General features: G+C 36.7%; 5 protein-coding genes across 13 annotated transcripts in view; 3 read left to right on the plus strand and 2 right to left on the minus strand.

Moving 5' to 3' along the window:
• Positions 1–25: 25 nt before the first annotated feature.
• On the minus strand, positions 26–3,988 carry LOC139104723 (transferrin 1). The gene is made up of 10 exons (XM_070660392.1): positions 3,777–3,988; positions 3,329–3,555; positions 2,858–3,161; positions 2,079–2,422; positions 1,702–1,952; positions 1,347–1,582; positions 936–1,215; positions 672–733; positions 334–590; positions 26–208 (listed from the first exon to the last, which is right to left on the minus strand). The coding sequence occupies exons 1-10, from the start codon at positions 3,847–3,849 to the stop codon at positions 107–109; spliced, it is 2,136 nt and encodes a 711-aa protein (XP_070516493.1). The 5' UTR covers positions 3,850–3,988; the 3' UTR covers positions 26–106.
• Positions 3,989–4,147: 159 nt separating this feature from the next.
• On the minus strand, positions 4,148–12,918 carry LOC139104718 (cilia- and flagella-associated protein 43). 8 transcript variants are annotated; one of them, XM_070660376.1, is made up of 21 exons: positions 12,750–12,916; positions 12,320–12,523; positions 12,075–12,246; positions 11,728–11,987; positions 11,310–11,640; positions 10,840–11,176; positions 10,396–10,667; positions 10,044–10,304; positions 9,597–9,868; positions 9,304–9,511; positions 8,900–9,246; positions 8,524–8,827; positions 8,047–8,384; positions 7,776–7,957; positions 7,100–7,698; positions 6,511–6,942; positions 6,301–6,402; positions 5,856–6,234; positions 5,189–5,761; positions 4,724–5,115; positions 4,148–4,285 (listed from the first exon to the last, which is right to left on the minus strand). In XM_070660376.1, exons 2-18 carry the CDS (start codon positions 12,343–12,345, stop codon positions 5,908–5,910), a joined length of 4,770 nt encoding a protein of 1,589 aa, XP_070516477.1. In that variant the 5' UTR covers positions 12,346–12,523; positions 12,750–12,916; the 3' UTR covers positions 4,148–4,285; positions 4,724–5,115; positions 5,189–5,761; positions 5,856–5,907. The 8 variants fall into 8 exon arrangements, with proteins under 8 accessions (XP_070516477.1, XP_070516480.1, XP_070516478.1 ...); XM_070660379.1 differs by having other exon boundaries at positions 4,724–5,761; positions 6,511–6,927; XM_070660377.1 differs by lacking the exon at positions 5,189–5,761.
• Positions 12,919–13,018: 100 nt separating this feature from the next.
• Positions 13,019–16,715, plus strand: LOC139104729 (uncharacterized). Of its 2 annotated transcripts, XR_011546078.1 has the most exons (6): positions 13,019–13,176; positions 13,303–13,664; positions 14,187–14,974; positions 15,225–15,524; positions 15,679–15,959; positions 16,615–16,715. XR_011546078.1 is itself a non-coding variant. In XM_070660401.1 (5 exons), exons 3-5 carry the CDS (start codon positions 14,191–14,193, stop codon positions 15,906–15,908), a joined length of 1,314 nt encoding a protein of 437 aa, XP_070516502.1. In that variant the 5' UTR covers positions 13,019–13,176; positions 13,303–13,664; positions 14,187–14,190; the 3' UTR covers positions 15,909–16,586. The 2 variants fall into 2 exon arrangements, 1 of the variants encoding a protein (XP_070516502.1); XM_070660401.1 differs by lacking the exon at positions 16,615–16,715 and having other exon boundaries at positions 15,679–16,586.
• LOC139104734 (uncharacterized) lies at positions 16,646–18,430 on the plus strand. Its single transcript, XM_070660408.1, has 3 exons — positions 16,646–16,790; positions 17,675–18,010; positions 18,118–18,430. Exons 1-3 carry the CDS (start codon positions 16,769–16,771, stop codon positions 18,174–18,176), a joined length of 417 nt encoding a protein of 138 aa, XP_070516509.1. The 5' UTR covers positions 16,646–16,768; the 3' UTR covers positions 18,177–18,430.
• A 769-nt stretch (positions 18,431–19,199) lies between these two features.
• Positions 19,200–19,972, plus strand: part of Capt (adenylyl cyclase-associated protein 1) — a 43,567-nt gene continuing 42,794 nt past the window's right edge. Inside the window, exon 1 of the mRNA XM_070660387.1 lies at positions 19,200–19,433. The gene's annotated coding sequence lies outside the window, so the exon portion shown is untranslated. The remainder of the gene's footprint in view (positions 19,434–19,972) is intronic.

A 19,972-nucleotide genomic window follows, 5' to 3' on the forward strand; every position in this document is an offset into this window, starting at 1 on the left:
AACTATTAAATATAAATTATTAAAATTTTTATCTTTAAAAAGTTTTATTTCTTTTTATTTGTATAAGTATTATTATAAGTAGGGTTTAATTTTCGATCGCCAATTTTTATTTATTACGGTAGTTTGTCTCCTGTTGAATATTTGCCCAAGTATCCCATGTGTTTTTATCCCATGTACTGTCGATGGATATCAGTTCCTTTACGTCATCCTGAAGGCAATATTATGCAATATTTACTTTTCACATAAAAAATTATCACAAATATAAAGAAACGTGTTGTAAAGAAAAGCAGTATATCAATTTCTTGAATTAAATAAAAAATAATTATATATTACCTTGAATAATACATTGGGCTTATCGCCCCAAGAGCCGAAGAGACGTAACAGATCCGGATTCTCGGAGTACAAGGTGCTTGCAGCCAGAATACCATGCTTTAATTCTTCGAGAGCGTTTGGACCTTTCCCTGCTGAGCTAACGATTACTCTTGGTGGTTCCAATCCTAAATGACAACGTTCCCAATTATTTATGGGTGCCCGGCCATGCGAACAGATTAAGACGTAATCTTCGCGTTTTCCAGCACCGTCATCGTTATCTAAAATACAATGTGTAACGTGAGTAAAATAACCTAAGTGTAATTATATGTATATGTATTTTGTTTAACAGTTATATTTACCGAGTTGCTGCAAGGCTGTCAAAGGTAAGAACGCAACGTCTCCTTTACCATCTTTCAAACATCTGAAATAAAATGCAGTTAAATATTTTTTTTAATAATCCAGAATACTGCCACGAAAGAAAGAAAGAAAGAAAGAAAGAAAAATGGAAAATAACCAAAGCTAACCGGAAGATACACATGTAAGTGAACCGGCAAAACGCCGTCGGCCGTAAATCACTCAATTACGTGTTGAAAATATGTGTACACAAAGTAATACAACGTTACCTAAGTGCTCCTTTTCCGCCGTTGTAATATTCAGCGTTCGTAGGTTTACATTTCGTTGCTTGCTTTGCCTGATCGTCATCGATCTTAATATTGCCGACACACAATTGACAGGACTTTGAGTCGAGAGGTGCGCCAGGTGCACAGGATTCAGAAAAAAAGTCATTTATCTCGCTAGAGTCGTTGATAAGCCCGATGAGCTTGAGTATGCGAAATGGTGCGTAATAGCCAGCAAAGTTATCCACGTAGCCACTGTGACAAGACGGCTTGCCTTTTAGATCAGCTGCAGAATATAATATTGGCAATTGCATATAACAGAAATTACATACGTTTTTTCTGATGTACATAAAACTATTTCTTCTGTAAATTTTCTTTAATTACTTAAGTTATATTTCTATTTTTTTAGCTACATACTAAATCCATTTATGGAGGAGCCACTTTTAACGACTGCGATAGCGGGTTGTTCGTTTTTTTCCGTTGATCCTTTACCATAGGTTTCAACGACGATCGGTTTTACATTGTAATCATTAATCGCACGTTTCACCGATCCGCCATCGATCACTGTGATGTCTGCTCCGTTGTCCCTGACAGCCTTTAAGCAAGCAGCCTCGTCTTTTTCTAATATACAATCGAATCTCGGTCTGGCGTCTCTATATAAATTAACACGTAAATATTTAATAAAACTCCTTTATATTTTTACTTAGTTTCATAAAATTTGTCTTTAAATTAATCAAGTGATCGAAGCATACATATCCGGGTGTAATTATACCTGGAAAACGCAGCTCTAGCGAGGCTTTGACACTTGATCAGCGCAGATTCATCCCAAACGCACCAGCGAGCATCTCTTTCTGGCGCTCCGGAATTCCTCTCGATCACGTCCATGTATTTCGCGCTTTTCAAATGCTCTTCCGGCGATACTGGCTGGGCAGCGACAGCCAAAGTTTTCTCACCGAGTAGCAGAAGATTCTCCCACCAATCTGCTTTCTTGTTTTCGCCTAGTTGACTCAATTGTGTCAATTCCTGAAAACCGGCGTTGAAAGTTAGATCATAATCTTTCCTCTACAATGTAATATAACATTGTAAAAAAAAAAGACATTTCTCCGATTATAATTTTTTTTTAAATTACTTGTCAAACAGATCACACACTCTTTGGATAGCTTCCGCGTTGTTAGTATCTGCGCCGTTGGTCATGTACCCCTGCCAAGGTCGAGCGGCCCACGTGCACGGTTTCGTGTTTGCGTCAATAGGCACTTTGCTGCCGTCCGGGCAAAGGTAACAGAAGTTAGTCGGGTTCTCGGATGTCGGTGCTGCTGGGGTAACTCCAACGGGCAGGCCGAAGAAACGCTTCACGTAGATTACTTTTGTCCAGGCGATATCACCACCGTTATGAGCTAGACACCGTAGGGCTCCCTCATATCCGGAATATTTGTCTGGATAATCGCATACGTTCGGTTTCTCACAAAGAGCGCACATGTTGCTGTAAGTTTCCTCTGAAAAACGAAGAAAAAGGAAAGTAATTCTAAATGCGGATAAAATTTCGTTAAAATAAAAATAATTATTGATTAAAAATCCACCAAGAACAACGCCCGGTGCTAATATGTATACTTAAATTATTTCTCCATTTGTAAAAGAGAAAAGTTAACCCAAGGGTGTGAGTCTCTCTCCATTTACGCAACGTAATTATACTTTCTACTTAATGTATTGCTTTCCACGTAAGTCCCGCACTCGCTTCGCAGTTTGACGCGCTCACTTTAGCTCGCGCAATTGTAATTTGAATTTGTACACATGTAAAGTAGAAAATTACTTGGGGTCTTAAAAGAAGCGAATTGATTTATCGCATTATTTTACAGCTAATGATATTGTTTGCTAGCCTGTTCACCTATGTGACACAATCGTCGTAAATTTCAAAGATTACTGCCACTTACTGAGCCTCTGATTGATGGCAGGATCGGGTGACCATTTGCCTACCAGGCAGCCTTTGTCGAAGATTGTGCTTAGAGCACGAAGCTCATTCTCGCGAGCGGAATATTCCGGGTTGTTGATGTCAGGTAGCACACCCATCGCGAAGAGTTTCGTGATGGGAATTTTGTAGCCGACGTTACGACCTACGCCGGTGTGACAGGATTTAAGACCTTTCAGATCTTGGACGTTGTTAATATTTAGATCCTTGTGGACTACAGCTACCGCCTCGTAACGATACGCTGCGTCAGGCTCTTCTTTTGTCCTAATCTAATAAATAGATAAAAAAAATATATATTAATACAATAATTCATATAATATTTGACAAGTAGATTCTTCGATTAATTTGAAATAATTCTATCACTTTTAAGAAACGTTATTATACAGATTCTATTTGTTTAACATTTACTTTCAAAGAATTGTTAAATATACGTAACCTGCTCGACGATGCTGTATCCGGCTTTTTCAGCTAGTTTATTTTTCGCCGCGAGGTACATGTCTTCTGGGTCTACAGCAACGATGTCTGCTTCCTTCTTGCCGACCCTTTCGATGCAGTCATATCGGTCACGTCCAGAAATGCAGGCTATCGGAAAGCTTTTGTTCGCCGAATCTTTCATCATCTCTTCGCATTCCTTCGCATACTTCTCCGGGATGCACATTATGACTGAACAATGTTTCGTGAGTAATTAAATTACCAATCAATTTTTTTATTAAACGCCGTTTCGAAGCTTTTATGATTTCTGAGGTTTTAACTACTTACAGTCTTTAAATTTACAAGTATATTTGAAAAAGAAACGAGTTGGTAATATATTCCTTGCCAAATGATCGGCTCTAGTATTTCTGACGTATTTTTATTGATCAGTCAACTGCAAATAAGATACTTACACACACGTGGTGGACTCGTGGCGGATACAGCCGCCACCGCGACGACTGCAAGCACCATGAATCTGTATAGCATCTTGATTAGGGGGCACCCTACAGATTAGATTGGCGATAACGCGATTTTCCCTGAAAGAAGTAACGTTATCGAGCAGATAAAGCAGAATCCAGATGAGGCAGCAGATAGATGGTGAGGTTGGCGACAACTTGTCCAAACCGTCCGGTGCGACGGTCTACGTACGTCCTTATATAGATGCGTCTTTTTCTTCCTCGTACTTTAGCTCGGAAAAGAAGTAGGGGTAAGGAGTTTCGCTCTTTTTCCTCCTCTCTGCGGACGTATCATGATCGTCCGACGGTCACCGCCGTCACTCTTTCTCCGTTCGTTTCGCGTAATGACGTCGTTCATTATCTATTCGATTCCTCGCCTCTCCTGCGACGATGGTATTGTACTTTTCAGCTTCTTCGCACGTTACCTTTTGGAGGAAGACAGGTTTTTATCTCACACTTTCCCAATGCTGCAAAAATTGCCAAAATGTAAAATACATTTTTTAAAGCTTTGGAAAGCTTTATACATATAAAAAGAAATAAGTTATTTATTTCTTAGCACTTTAATTTAATATTAATAAATATTTAATCGTATTTATTTTAATAACTTATATTTTCTTTTACGTAAGGCTTTATTTAATTAAAAAAAAGGTGTTAAAATATGCTATAATAATTTCTGTAATCGCAAACAATTAGTAAAGATAATAACTTTTTAATTTAATTATTAGCAGGTTTAGAAACGTTTGATTTTGAGAGATAAATAGAGATAGAAAGAGATCGCCGATTAATCGCGGTATTTAATTAACTTTGAATAGAGGAAAAAAATTATTCCGGTTTTCGATGTGAAATATCACCCTGTTTGTGAAAAATACTAAGAGATAAATATCGCTGAATATCTTTGATCGAACCTGGTTCGGCGCGGTCGTTAACTTAATTCTCAGTAACTTTCCAGGATGGGCTCTTCTTCCCTTATCGTCGGGAAAAACCTTGAAGCGATTTTTCTCCAGGGATCCGGTTTCCGTTTGCCTTCTTCGTTTCAAGCTTAAACTGTGTCCTCTACTTTGTCTGTCGAATTTGTATCCTTGGTTTCGATCGCTTCTCGAACATACGACGCACGTAGTTACGTTATACACATCGCTAAGTTACAACCGCGTGGATCTTCGTCAATACGAGGAAAGTCTCGGACGGTAAATCCCCCGTTGCGTTAACTTCATGATCCCTCTTTCTTTTTCCATCACTTTTCCTGACAAATCACATGCTAAATAATTGGCCACGTAAAGTTCACGCCTGTTTTCTTGACCTAAAACAGCGATAAGTGTGTAATCTCTGACCTACAATCTAGACATATTATTAAAATATCGCGAAGCACTTACTGTTGTTCGCGGAGAATAATCTAAAAAAAAATACGTTTATCGCTACGAAAGCATTAGTTGTTTATTTACCGGGGATATGGAATTACATTATATAATAAGTAAATTTCATTATAGTTGATGATAGTATAGTAAAACAGTTTTATTTATTAAAGATAAAAATGTCGAGAGATTTAAATCGAATTAATGTACAGTTATTTTCAAGTTTTTATAATGAAAAGAATATTTAATAACGTTAGCAATTGATTATTAAGCATAATTTATTCTAATCGTTTTATTTTAAACTTATGTTGGTTATATTTAACGTAATACCGTATACTGTTAAGAAATATTCAGATTCCGAAATACCATTTTCCTTATTTGTTTCTCGGTACCAATAAATTTCTTGTATTGCATATGATTTTTCGCAAGATCGAGATCAAAATAATAAGTATCAAATGTAATTTAAAACTATCACCATGCATCATCATACATATTGCACATGAATCTACATAAATTTGCAATTCAGCAGTTCAACTGATTAAAGATTCATCCAACATATGCAACACTCGGTGTACTCTCTGTTTAGATATTTCTCTGTGAATGTATAATTAAAATAAGTTTGTTACTCAACAGAAAAAAAAGGACAGTTTTCATAAAATAATGGTTGAAAAAATTAAGTCTATATTACCACAGCCATTGTGGCTTCTCTGCGCCAGATCTTTTTCCTCGTCGCACGAGTCTCATGCGGTTTTAAATTGCAAGGTCGGATATGTGCGCAGCTTTAAAACCTCGAGGTGAGCGTGCAAGATTAACAGCTGCTCATAATTGTGCTCTGCTTTCATAACGAGTCTAGTACGTCTCGCGATTGCCGCGAGTCTCATTTTTCGAGACTCCTCGTCTTTCTTGCGACGCGGATCGTCGAATAACACCCTGCGACGCTCTTCGACGTCCGACGTCTTCATTTTGATCTCCTGTAATATCTTATTGTTCTTTTTTCTCCACCTGGCCATCGATAATTTTATTTCTTTCAGACGCGCTCGTTCTACATCCAATAATTTACGAAATTTCTGAAAAACAGATTTTGTTTTATAAATTATCTACGAATGATTGGAGTAATAAGAGATCGTACTTACGTTTCGAAATACGTGCTGATTGGATTGCATTTTTTCGTAATCTCTTTCTAGACTTGCCCTGCAAGGATAACTGCTTAGAAATTCAAGCACGTTTCTCGTGATCTACAATTACGAGAAAGACAACGTAACTCTTTGCAATAATACATTTTTTAAAGGAAGAAATTTTAGTTTTATTTTTAAATAATATGAGAAAAACAGCAGTTTTTACACCTTAAATTCTCGAACGTCTTTCAAGTTCCGCTGCAAATCCTCTAATATCATTTTCGCGCAGGTATGCTGCCATTCGTGTTGCGACACAACTTTCCGCAAGTGCATGGATTTATGCATCGTTGTCAGCTTGCGTTTCCCGGTTTCGACAATACAATCGTTGACCCGTAAAAGCTCCTTGTCCGTCACGAGAACAACGCTCGCGTAATCGGAGGGACAACCTCGCAATGGCACCTCGATTTGGCCCATTTTCAAGACAAGTTGAACTTTTATTTCCTGTGCGAGTTGCACCGTGGATTTCTCCGTGTCATCCAAGTTAACTTTTTTGCACGCTACGACATTATCAGCCGACTGTATCGCTTTTTGATAAAATGACACCGTCTGTTCCGCCTCGGCCATTTCCACCGCACAACACATTACCTTTGATGTCATCAGCTGTTTTTAGTAATGTGATTGTTTCTTTTTTTTATTATAGTCAATTAAAATAATCATTACAAGACAAAAAGAAAATTTTTATGTTAATTCTTCAATTAGTTTGCGTAGTATATAATATAATTATCATTACAGAATTATATTTTAATGATTAAGTTACCTTTATTTCCATCTCGATCTTTGTTCTCCTCAATTTACACATTGCTCGCCAGTAATCGGGATTAATTTGCGACGGTAGGGATCGGGGCATCGAGTCCAGGCCATCTATGCCTTTGAGAAAGTCCAGGCATTCGGACGGTAAGACGTCCGACTTCTCGTTGCTCGCGACGCATCTCGCCACCTCCATCAGGTACGTGACAGACGTAGTGGTCAGTCGACCGACTCTGGGTCGCTTCTTGTAATGCTTGAACAAGTGTTCCACTATCGGCTGCTTTAACTCCACGAATTCTCCGCGAAATTTGGCCTCCTGCCGTTTCTCTGTCTTGCAGAGACCGTCATATCGAAGTTTCAACTCTGATACGATCACCTCCAACGAATTGTACTCTTCCGTAAGCTTGCGTGCCTCTTGCATTGCTGGTGCTATCTCCTCGTCGGTGAGACGGGAGATTTCTTGCTTGCCGTCGATCATGGTTCGATGCCTCCGGATCGCTCGTATTCTCGTGAATCTTTCTTGAAGAATTGCGCATTCAATCTGTATTTTTTTCAACTCCAGATCCTTCAACTTGTCGTTGAACACGGCAATGTCTTTTTGCAGGGCGTCTTAAACCATATTTTACATAGTATATCTGAATAAAATAACAGCAGGACGTAGTTTATTTAGTAACGTTTTGACTGACCTCTCGTTTCTACAATATTAGCCTGCAGGGTTGCCTTATATTTCTCTCGTTCTCTTTGCAACGCCTGTACTTTACAATTATATGATTCGATAGTTACGATGTCCTCGTTGGTGTATTTCGAAGGATTCTTCGTAATTAGGCAATCGGGCACAGGTATTTCTTTCTTTACCTCATCTTCCCACCTTAAATATATTTCCGTTTATATTGTAAAACGCATAAAATTTATGTAGTATCTTTTATTAAATAATTTTTCAAATTTTGATAGACTTACGTAAGTTCTAACACCCCATCCATCATTTTTTCAAGGGCTGTTTCATAAAATTTATTGGTATCTCCGTTTTTATTTTCTTCTAGATCTTCAATTATTTTTAATATTCCTTGTCCGAAATGCTTCTCAAATACTTGGTCATCTTTCACGATAATTACGTAATCAGGTATTTCTTCGACATTCCAAGACGGAATCTTAATTGGCTCAAGAACGGATTCTATCCCGAACATTGCCTTTAATTGAGATGCACAATACCGAAGCCTGCCAATGCGCTCGTTTGCACATTTTAATACACATTCCTTTGCGCATTTTATCTCTTCAAAGACATTATTGAAATGCATCTATATAAAAAAAAAAAAATAATTAAAATACATTTTTTTTACAGCATATATTGAATAAAAAATAATAAATTAATAATTGAGTATAATTAATCATTTTTGTATTGAGTTATGTAATTATATTACAAATAGCAAGTGTCACCTTTAATTTACGTTCTCTGTTTTCAATAATAATATCTTTCTGCAGAATATCTTCAAGATTGCTGTCATGAGGAATCAATAGCTGATGCGTTGAAGTTATACTTTCATCCTTAATCCATTTATGTGTTGTGACACCCGATATGCATAATTTTTCGTCTTCATCTGTAATTGTGTACCATCTTTTAGCCATTTGGTGCATTTTACTCTCGGTATTGTTAGTTGTTGAAGATCTTGCATCGGAAATTACAGTAGATCCTCGTCTTGAATAATCTTGTTCATTTAGTGATTTGTTATATACTTCATAGCTAGAAAAATTGTTATTTTTAATATAAAACATATACATATGACAGAAAAATTATGCAGACAAAAATAATTACCTATATAAAAATTCGTCAGGGTCTGAAGAAAGTCTGTTCCATATTTTAAAGTCGTTTATTTTTCGAGTTGATGCGACGAGAGGATAATTTCGAACGATTGTATCGTCACCAATTGATCTAAGAGCACATGGTTTTACTTTTAACGGCTCCCAGAATATCTCACGTAGATTCGACGTCGTCTGATCCCGTTGAATACAATCCTCTTCGAGACTTTGATACAATTTATCTCGTTCGAGTTGAGCCTCTTTTATTTTTCGTTGTCGGAATTCGCGATCTAAATCAAAAGCCGAGATCGGCAAACGGGCATCCGATGACTTGCTCTCGTTTGTATCAAGAAGTTGACGTATCTATTGGAAAACTTAGATTTTTATCTCAAAAAAGAATTTAATTGTCAAAGACATTACTTGCGTTTTAAGTTTTTCAAGATCGTTCATGATACAAGTCCGCAGAAGAACAACCTCGTCGTGTTCGACTTTCAGTCTAGTAGCGATTATACTATCCAGCCAGGTTTCTTTTTCTTGGTCGTACAGTTTGTTTGGATCAGAGATAAAATTTTTAATCGTTATTTGCACACTCGAAACTTCTGCTAAATTTGTTTTTCCCTCCGGTAAGCTATTGTACAATTAATTTGCACTTACTGTTATAGCACATGTAATGATTGATATGGACGTTTAAAAAATAAATGAGGTAAAATTACCGAATTCGATTGGCAACAAGATCGCCATTCTTGCCAAGAGAAACGATTGTTTCTCCAAAACGAGAAGAAATCGCGAGTTTTATACCCCCTTGACTGCGATGATGTGGCATCAAAATTGCGGCCACTTTGCGAAGTTCCGTGTTATCTCTGACTATGATCAAGCCATCGTATCCATACGTTATGACTCGAGAGTCTGTTACATATATCCCGATATTCCTCAGCTGATGCATGGAAAATAATGCGTCTTTCAGGACGATATCTTGAAAGTTATTCTGCAAAAAACGAATAATAAATTTCTTTTCAGAACTTAAATAAAAGTAAATTTTCTACCACAATTCTAAATATAATATAAATGTAACCTTATAATCGTAAAATACAAATATATTCTTTTTTTCTTTCTCTTTTATATAATCTATGCTTATAAAGCAATCGTATAATTTGATTTACCTGTATTTCTATTTGATGTAATTGTTTAGACAAAGAGGGCACACCTAATATATCTAAAGGCTTACATCCGTGATAAAGCGCTTTGAAAGGTCTTGATAAATCTATCACGCAAACGATACGCGTGCAGAATTCTATTGAGATCTCGCAAGTGTACATTATCACTTTGTTACCACTGATTGAAGTTGTAGAAGAATTAAATGTTGCTAAAACTAAGATTTCAAAACAATTGTCGGATTTTTCGTATATTAAAAAATTAGTGATCTACAAAAAAAAATTAAATTATTTTTAATTCAATTTTTCTACAATAATACAATAAATTTATGCTTGCATGTGTATTTTTATATAAACTTACACATCCAGCAACTTTTATGAATCCTAGAACGTCTACATGCTGCTGTTTAATTCGTTTGCCAATAATAAATATCATGCCAGTTCGAGAATTACCAATTCCTAAATATTTACCATAACGCGAAAATTTTATTTTATCTAAAATGTCTCCATAAAGATGAAAACAGTTAAAAATTTTAGGCGATGAAACTTTCGTGATGTCGATTAAAATACAATTACCAGTGACACTACACAATGCAGATATTGGTAAAGTAGGGTGTGAATCTACGCCAGTAACTGTAATAATAATAATAATTCTAATTAATCATATATTAGTAAATTATTTTATAAAATATATTCTTTTTTTATATTAAGAAGTAAAAAACTAATAAGTTATAAGTATGTTAATTAAAAAAAAGTGTATAACAGGTTTTAAGTAGAAATTACTGTTTAAATTTTTGGATATTACCTTCCCCATGATGTTTTAGAGATAATCTCGATGTCAATTTACCGGTCAGTAACTCGAAAATGCAAAGACGATCTAACCGGTCTACAGTCGCGACGTGATCTGTGCGCTGAGATATAGAAAATAATGCTTTGTATTCAATCTCATCCGTATAAATAACTTCTATGTGAGGAATGTTGTCATGTTGCGTACAGATTTCGAAAATTTCTCCACTCTTAGAATAAAGCAAAATTCCATCTTTGAAGGAGTGTTGTTTCCCTACTTGTATAGAATAGAAAGTCGAAATCGACCACATGAATTTCCACGTCACGTTCCAATGTGCAGATGTTTGTTTGTAAAACTGCAATATTATTAATTATAAAATATTAGAAAATAAAAATTAAATTAAAGAAAAGTAACGTCATATAATAAATTTAAACGTTTCTTGTTTAAAGAATTTTACTTGTAATAAAAAAGAACTCGTAAATACCCACTGTGATTTCCTTATTGGTATTCACTACTATCACTCCATTCTTATGAGTGATAACAATCGTTTTATTTTTTTGACGCTCTAATATTTTTGGTTTCACTACAGAGTACAACTTATTAGCTTCGATTGCTACCAGCCATACGCTGCCGAACTCATCCGATATAAAGAGATTTCCTTCCGGTGTCCACGACGAAGACACAATTCCATGACCCAAAATTGGAGCACTCACGCGATGTATACTAACAATTTTCGAGCACGTGCGTACCTGATAGAACGAAAGTGTTTTATCGTCGGCTCCATATTGCGAAATCAAATGTGGAGGATTCGGCGAACATCTGGCGTAACCAAATAATTAAATTAATTTAATCTTTTGATTATAAAAACAAGGTTATTTTTTAAATTTTACTACTTAAAAATCTTACTGAATTTGTTGAACAAGATTGTCTATCTTTGTATCAATCATAGCGACACGTTCACCAGTTTTCCAAAGCCACACAATTAGTCGGAAATCAGGAAAACTAGTTAGGCTCGCGAGATACTCTGTGCCAGCAAAAGAACAGGACAGATAGCCATTGACCCTTTCCGGCAGTGTACACTTCGAGACGCTTTGTAGCGTCGGATACATGAATATTAATATTTTGGGATTAAATCTTCTCTCGACAATGGAAAACATGGAAACCGTCTGACAAAATTTAGGATAAACTTAGAAAATAAATACCTATGCAATATGGCATATTTAAATAAATATAAATTATTGTTTTACATGTACCGGATGGCCAGCCAAACACGACGCACCATCGCCTCTTTCTTTATTGTCGAATCGTTCGATGCGTCTTTCTCTCGTATTCAGATCCAGAAAGCTCACGTAAATGCCAGAAGCCGTTGCAATGGTTTCTTTCCCCACAAAGACGAAGTCGTGAGATTTTCCAAACTTCAACCATCTGCGCAAGATGCAAATTATAAGAAAAAAAAAAAAAAAAAATATAATTCTTTTCCCAAGGCATTAAAACGTACCTTGTTTCGGTTGTTGAAATATTCATTTTGTTTTACGTTCCAATCTGACGAGATGCTCAGAGTATCTTTATGCCATATTGGTCCTGATAATACTTTTACTTGACAACTAAATCTTGCACGTGCAAACATCATGTTTGGTTGCTGAGAAACCCAGCTAGGCCAGTATATCGATCTGGGGGTGTCCAGACTGTATTTGACGAATCACTGTACAAACACAATCTTTTTTCAGCATTTATTAAACAACAAATAGAATGACATAAGGGAGGGATTAACCCGAGCTTTGGCGTGAATAAAAAGCAACAAATAAAAAAACCTACATTTGTACAATTAAAGTTCATAATTAATATAATTTCTGTATAATTAATATAATATCTGCATCCTTGATTGTCAAAATGCGTACGAATGTGCGTAGTCGATGGTCGAAACTTACCTCGGACGTGGCATTTGCATATACATATACCTCTCCGGAAGATAACAGAATCACCAAAAGAATTTCAACCGAAGTGTGTCATCGGATCAAAGTATTGTGGGAGGTTTGAAAAATGGCGAGACCGTTATACTTGCATCGTTCAATACATAACAATTACCACGCCTTTGACGAGCGTATACCTAGATGCACACGATGTAAAACACCACCAATCGGATCTACCTAACGATGCGATCTGATTGGCGACATTTGTTTTGCACTGCGTGCACCAGGTATCGTCCCGTCCTAAACCCCTCCCATTTTTAATCTTGCAGCAATAATACTATTAGTTTAATAATTTTTATTTATTCTTGGTAACATTAGAATTTAATTTTCTTATCAAAATGTGTAAAATCAATGTTTAAAGTTGTAGGAAAAGATGTCTGACAAGGTAAACAATTTTTTATTGAGGTTGTAACTTTTACGTTGTAACAAATATTCACCTTTTCTCTCTCTTTTTTTTTTTTTTTTTTTTTTTTTATATACATACTTAAGTAATTTTGTGGACGTTTTGCAGTGAACAAATGACGATCGATCGATGGTGCACTGGGAGAGTTGACGGGGCACGGTGAAATAGTAACCTAATAATGTGAATCTCGTGCCCCTTCCGAATGCGAACGGCATATATAGACGAAGCCAACATGACGATTTTTTATTCACGAACGTTGATCGACTTGAGTGCCTCGCTGTCTGCAGGAATATTTCGTGAGCTCGTCATTCGTTGGACTGAGTTCTGCAGAAGTTCTTTGTGTTTAATACTCGAGTAAATATCTCCCAAGTGGACAAATTTATAAAGAACAGTCACGAAAATCTTAGAGAGCAACCAGGAATTTATAGACATCAAAAGCGGAACTTTATTTTAAGATAAAAATAATCAACGTATGTATATTCGATTTTGTAATTTATTTAATTCTTTCAACAGGTATCATGAATATATTTTGATGTAAAAGTTATTAAATGTAAGCTTAAATATTTACTGGCATTTTTTGCCAGAACTTAATTTCATGTTTATTTTATAAGTAAAAACACTAATAAATTTAGATAGCGAATAATGCGGTAATAACAATAGTAGACTGAATAATGAAAGTTTATTATAAAATTGTAAACGATAGTTTTTTTATACCTATGAATTAAGGTCATTGTTGAAATGATTCTACTAAAAAGGGGCAAAGACCGCTAGGCGTTTTGTATGCGGGGCATTTGCCTGCATTTTGTATTCAAGAGGGACCTTCTGTGTTCATCGAGAAGGCATTTCGTGTCATACTGCTTGTTTGTACTACTTGACCTTCTCTCTCTCTCAATCCCTATCTTTTTTTGTTTAATTAAAATCGATATAAAAGCTTGATGAATTAGATTAAGTAGAGACAATTTGTGAACGTTATTTAAAATACTTCTTTGCAGATATATGGTTGCCAAAATGTCTCATTATCAAGGATGGAGTCAACAATCCGGATGGATTCTAAAGATTTGCTTGCTCTACTTCACCTTGGTCTCATCTCATGAAACTGTGCCTTCGAGTTTTCAAAATACCCCAGGTGCATCAACTCTGAAGATAGAGGCCAAAGACTCCGAAGCATCAATTACTCTAGGGAAAGATTTAATTCTGGGTCCCCCGATGTCGACCAAAGCATCAATCGTTGCCGCAACGAAAAGTGTGCCTCCCGTGTCCCTCTCAATTGTTAATCGCGGGTCTTCCGAGGAAAATGCTATTTCTCAAAGGCCCATCTCGAAAGAGGTAGACTCTCGCGACTCTTACTTCGACTCAGGCCGTAAATCTTGGACCAGCAAGAGCTCAAAAACCGCTTGGAAAAGGGATAGTTATCTCCAAGCACTAATGCACTCGCGTACCAGCGATGATCCACGAGAAGGAGTCGTACAGGCGGACTTAAAGACAAAGGCAAACAGGAGAGAGGGGCAGGGTCCTATTTACAAGCCGGGCAATGAATACGATTCGCCTGATTCGATATACGCGCCGAAGAGCCCACGAATATCTTACGGTAGGCCCAACGCTCCTTCGCTCAGTGATTCCTACTCACAATCTTTTAGGCCATTGGATTACAACGAGCATTATGGCCCGCCGAAGAATTCTTATGGTCCACCACAGAATTCATATGGACCGCCAAACGATGGTGCACCTTATTATCCTCAAATCTCGTTCGAATCACCTGGAAGCTATCCATCTTCCCACGGTAAAACAAGTTATCAATAAATAACTATATTAATAAAGTTCTTGATTTACTTTAATGTATATTACATTAACATTTTTTTAATTTATTGCACGTTTAAAATAATTTGACAGATTTTGCGGATATATTGTCTAATCAACATGTCTTTAATTAATAGATATAATATTATCTTTGGCAAAAATATTTCCATTTAGTTTTAATCGTATTTAGCTTTCTTACATCACTGGATTTGTCACCTTACGTCTTTTCACAGGATATGGCCCTTCCATACAACCGGCAGTCCCAACTCCGGTGTACGGCGCGCCTTACTCGCTTTCGGACGTAGCTCACATTTCTCTTTTGCCGAGTATCGATTTAGGGTTGCCGCTCGCTCTCAAATTAAACGCATTCACCATCGCAAAGATCATATTGAAGCTGGTGATCTTCAAGATGATCGTGAAATTTATCGCAGTAATCTGCTTGTTGCTTTTTATACCTAAACTCGAAATTATTAAAAAAAAAGTTTCTAATAAAGACGACGACGAGGAGGAGGAGGAACGTAATTTTTCATCACGTAAGTTCTCAGATTAAATCCTTGGACTTTCAATTTCACAGAAGCCTTATGATAACTATCTTTTTAAACGGTTTTAATAAAAGTGCTAATTTAGGTTTTTTTTTTAATATTATATTACAATACTACTTTGTTAATAGTGCTTTATATTTTTCAGCCTATGCTAGTTTACAAACGTTAAACAACCTCGAAGACGTAGTAAAAAGCTCTGTTGAAAAATACAAAGAGCAAAATAGCGTTCGCTTAAATTCGACGGAGAAATGTACGACACTTACATGTCGCTTCACGCAAGCGTTTACGTTCCACGAATCTTGGCAGGGTTATTTAAATTTATTCAAGAGTTACGTAGAGGAAGAAAGGCAGTTTACAGAACGGAGAGAGCAGTGAGAACTTTACACCATCGAGCTTCGTCGTATTATCATAATTTTCTTTACTTTTGTAACTATTTATTTATATATTTATTCACTTATTTATAAGAGATCTCTTTATCAACATTACGAAACGTCGTATTCCTGCTCTAGATATTCAAGCGTAGATTTAAATCGGAAATATGTACTTTTATAAAAAAAAAGAATGCTGCATAAAGCGCTGTCAAATCTATCTCGTAATCGACGTTAACGTTGAAACGACGTGGTTAGAGAAGATTAGAGATGATCTTTCACAGCGCTATAATACTATGATTATTCAGTGCCATTGCGTGCTAAGTAACAAAATGTGCTCGAAAATTAAATTATTTTAATAGTTAGCTACCTTTTTTGTACGTCAAATATGTAGCGTTATATGTAATTTTAATAATCGTAAAACAGCGATTTTTGCTTTAAAAATAAATACATGATGTCAGATATAATATTTAATTAATCCGGAATAACAAATTGGCTATTTTAATTCGCGTTGCAAATATTATGTTATTTAAAATTTTAATTAACAAATTCATGTAAAGCTCACAATGTTCTGTTCCTTCAGTAATTTGAGTAAGTGATTAATTATTTCTTATAATCTGCATTTGTTCAGTGAGCGAATATTAAATATTAAAACCAAGCACCGAATAAAGTGCATCGTGTGAGATATGTATTACTCTCAATCTCTCTCTCAGGTGGGGATAAGTTTAATCATCATACTCGGTTTATAAACCGGTAGCATGGTGACACGATATGTCAGTTCTCTTGTGATAACCATTCGTTATTCGTGTCAGACTACCGATTTTCATTGACTTCCATCAACTGGACCGACACTGATCATTCGAAACAATGGAGATAGCGATTATAGTTGGTATGAAAACAACATTGTTCAAGCTTTTATAGAGCCCAAATCGATTATTTTTGCAATTAACTGAGTATATCCTTCATCAGTAAATCTAAATACAAAATCTACCCAACCATTTTGAGTTAAACAAGTTTAAATTTAATCTAATTTACTAAGTCAAATTGTTATTTTTGTTCATATATGTTAAAAAAGATTTTTGTATATATATTTTATATTATTATCAGTTGATTGCATGTTTGGATTTTATCAAATCTTATTTTGATATTATTTTAATAGAGACAATAAAATTGTATCAATTTAAAATTCAGTTTCGCTCTCGATTAACAATACATCGTAAAATTACGTATACAAATCGTTTCTTACTTGAATAATTATTCATGAAAAATTATAATAGCGACTATGCGTTATTCGCGTGATAGAGAGTACATATTTGAGATTTTCCAAGACTTTTCACCGCAAAAGGTGATATATCTTTAAAATAGGTGTGGGCGTAAACGGCCTTGAGCAAAGAAACATCGCAATCGCCGCAAGGAGCAAACTGATCTCGATTTAAAATAAACCTTGATTTCAATAAAGTGGCAATCATTCAATAAAGACGCGTATTAAGGCCACGCAGCCGTCCCAACGAGAGTTTAAATTACCATCAATGGATTTATGTAATATGCCGTCTAAACTCGCTAATAGAAAGGCTTTCAAAATTTACATTAATTATTTACAATTACATTTTATTAATATTTCTCTTTGATTATTTCGATTATCGAAATTTTAAAATAATTTATAATTTGCCGATTGTAATTGTAATTTAGGTAATATTTATTCTATTTTATGAAAGAAACGTCTGATTAGAAAAATGTCAAGTATATCTGTTAAATTTTCTTGATCTTTTCTAGCCTTCGCGTTCCTCGGCATGTTTACATTATGCGAGGAAACTTACGCTTTCCCTGGCAATGACACTCAGTTATTAAGTAACGCCACTATGGATACAAAGGAGTTCAACAAAGAAGCGTTTGACAAAACAATCAAGGAAACAGCGACTGCGTCGAAAGATGTAAAAGATGCCATCAAAGTGGCTAAGGAAACAAAGAAAAGTAAGAAGGACTGCGCGCGAGATTGCGGAACCGATTATGATCCTGTTTGCGTTCACGATCCTGCCGATTCGAGCTTCAAACCGAGGACTTTCGGTTCGCCGTGCGCTCTGGATGTTCAGAACTGTGAAATGGGTACAAGTAAGTATATAGAAGCAGTGTATTAATTATGTTAATTATTTCTATCAATGTCATACCATATTAAAGCCTCTTATTTATATTAATCACTTTAAACGTTTATCTCTCAGAACTGGCTGTGAAAAGCAAAGGCGAATGCCCTGGATCTGGCGGAGTAAGATTGTCTTAAGCCATCACTTGAGTCTGGAGACACCCTGAAATGAGACGTAGAACCATCGATTATCATAAATAAATTTAGTTGAAGTAAATACTTTCATGTACCGTGAAACAATAAAACTTCTTTTAACAATTAATGATACGCAGAATAAGCTAGACAGAGCTACGCGAAAAGTCTGAAGGGATAAAAATTGATCGCTAAACTGCAGCTTTGTACGAATATGCAATGGTAAACGTATCTATTTAATAAATATTAATGATGAGCAACTATTGATCCTGTCTTTCACAATTACTTCTCTCTTTGCAGTTTTTTATGTAAGTTATCTGTGTTTTGGAGATCGGATTTACGCAAATTTGAGCTTACTTTCTAATTGCGTTTGCAATTTTATCTACATTTGCCACGACCTGCAGTTGACGAAATATATTTTAGACTTTGAAGTGTTTATTAGACATTTTTTCTCCATCCATCATTTTTCCATTTTCATTATTTATGTGGTTATACAAGCACAGTAGGGTTTAAACTGTAAGACACCTGCTAACATACGAATTTTTTAAAAATAAAGTGGAACTTTCAATTATTGTATGTACGTACATACTTATGTACATTAAAAAGCAGATATGGCATTTGCTGCAACGAGCGGCTGGAGTACGTGACTTCCCCCACTCTCGGCCGCCGAGTACGGGGGGGGGAGTGTAGTTCTCCCTCAGTCCTTTGTGACCGGTGCTCCGTAACACATCTACGCGTGTGCTTCGTGTGAGATTCGACGCACATCACGCCAAGATCACGTACGCTAGCCGCCGTCGTAGCACCACGAATGCCATTTCTGACGTTGAGTGTACGTACGTAATGCAGACACACGTATTGAATTGCATATTGTAATAGTCGTGAAAGCTAGCTATGATCAGCCGGGCAGGGTGTAATCCTCGAACTAGAGCCCCACAGCTTCTTTCCGTATGTCTGTAATATACAAAGTGATTCAAATAAGTGTGCGTGCTGTGGACCTCGACCGCGAAGTGAAGTCAGGCTGCGGATCATCAACTTGCGCGCGCAGTGCGGTAACCGCAATTGCAATCGGCAGTTTCAAGCTGTCGCCGCCGCCGAGAGTGCCGGGAGTCGAGCGGCTGACAACAGTACTTCCGGTATCCGGCAAACGCCCCAGTCTACCTGTCGGTCCTATCGGCGTCGTTACTGGATTTTCCAACAACTTGCTCGCTGCCTTGCTGACTGTACCGAGAAGCAGCGATTGAACGCGGAGATCCTCATCGAACGGTAAGCAATCGCTCTAAATGTCCGTCCTCGTGTCGCGATGCGTGCGTGCGCGCACGCGGGGAAGGGGGACGAGGGGCTCTCTTCTGAAATCTCGGCGTCGTTTATTTCCACGACGGAGGACAATTTGAAACGCGATTAATCGCGTGAGGTGTTGTTTAAACGCGTTTGAATAAACTAGCTTCGTTTCCAAGCTGCCCCGCGTCGCCTGACGACGCAAAAAGTGAGGTTAGGTTCCGTTCCGGCGAGCGTCGGGCGCCCCAACTTGCCGAGTTGCTCATTCAGTTGGACGTTCAGATTTATATTTGTTGTAATTGTACGTCGCGAGTTCTTTTACAATTATAGTCTAGTTGTCGCAGAACGTCGCGAGAACGATGAAAAGGAACCGGCAGTGCTTGCTCGAATAATGTGAAATATCATAACCTCTATATTCCGATTCTTCCAGATTAGCGACATTGTATATTGGAATTTGTCACGCAGACGATGCTCGTGCCTGGGTTTCTTTTTACGGTTGAGATTGTTCGCAGCATAATAGCGTGACA

This window comes from Cardiocondyla obscurior, linkage group LG08 (genome assembly GCF_019399895.1).
Source record: "Cardiocondyla obscurior isolate alpha-2009 linkage group LG08, Cobs3.1, whole genome shotgun sequence".
Classification (NCBI taxonomy): domain Eukaryota; kingdom Metazoa; phylum Arthropoda; class Insecta; order Hymenoptera; family Formicidae; genus Cardiocondyla; species Cardiocondyla obscurior.

Excerpts from the sequence above, each read along its gene's own strand:
- LOC139104729 (XM_070660401.1), top strand. The coding sequence starts at position 14,191 with ATGGTTGCCAAAATGTCTCATTATCAAGGATGGAGTCAACAATCCGGA. Across the intron at positions 14,975-15,224 it reads AAGCTATCCATCTTCCCACG|GATATGGCCCTTCCATACAA; the intron begins GTAAAACAAGTT and ends GTCTTTTCACAG. Across the intron at positions 15,525-15,678 it reads GGAACGTAATTTTTCATCAC|CCTATGCTAGTTTACAAACG; the intron begins GTAAGTTCTCAG and ends TATATTTTTCAG.
- LOC139104718 (XM_070660377.1), bottom strand. The coding sequence starts at position 12,345 with ATGAATATTTCAACAACCGAAACAAG. Across the intron at positions 9,512-9,596 it reads CTTGTTGCCAATCGAATTCG|CTTACCGGAGGGAAAAACAA; the intron begins GTAATTTTACCT and ends ATTGTACAATAG. Across the intron at positions 8,385-8,523 it reads ACAGAGAACGTAAATTAAAG|ATGCATTTCAATAATGTCTT; the intron begins GTGACACTTGCT and ends TTTTTTATATAG.
- LOC139104723 (XM_070660392.1), bottom strand. The coding sequence starts at position 3,849 with ATGCTATACAGATTCATGGTGCTTGCAGTCGTCGCGGTGGCGGCTGTA. Across the intron at positions 3,556-3,776 it reads CACGAGTCCACCACGTGTGT|TCATAATGTGCATCCCGGAG; the intron begins GTAAGTATCTTA and ends AACATTGTTCAG. Across the intron at positions 1,953-2,078 it reads ACGCGGAAGCTATCCAAAGA|GAATTGACACAATTGAGTCA; the intron begins GTGTGTGATCTG and ends GCCGGTTTTCAG.
- LOC139104734 (XM_070660408.1), top strand. The coding sequence starts at position 16,769 with ATGGAGATAGCGATTATAGTTG. Across the intron at positions 16,791-17,674 it reads GGAGATAGCGATTATAGTTG|CCTTCGCGTTCCTCGGCATG; the intron begins GTATGAAAACAA and ends GATCTTTTCTAG. Across the intron at positions 18,011-18,117 it reads GAACTGTGAAATGGGTACAA|AACTGGCTGTGAAAAGCAAA; the intron begins GTAAGTATATAG and ends TTTATCTCTCAG.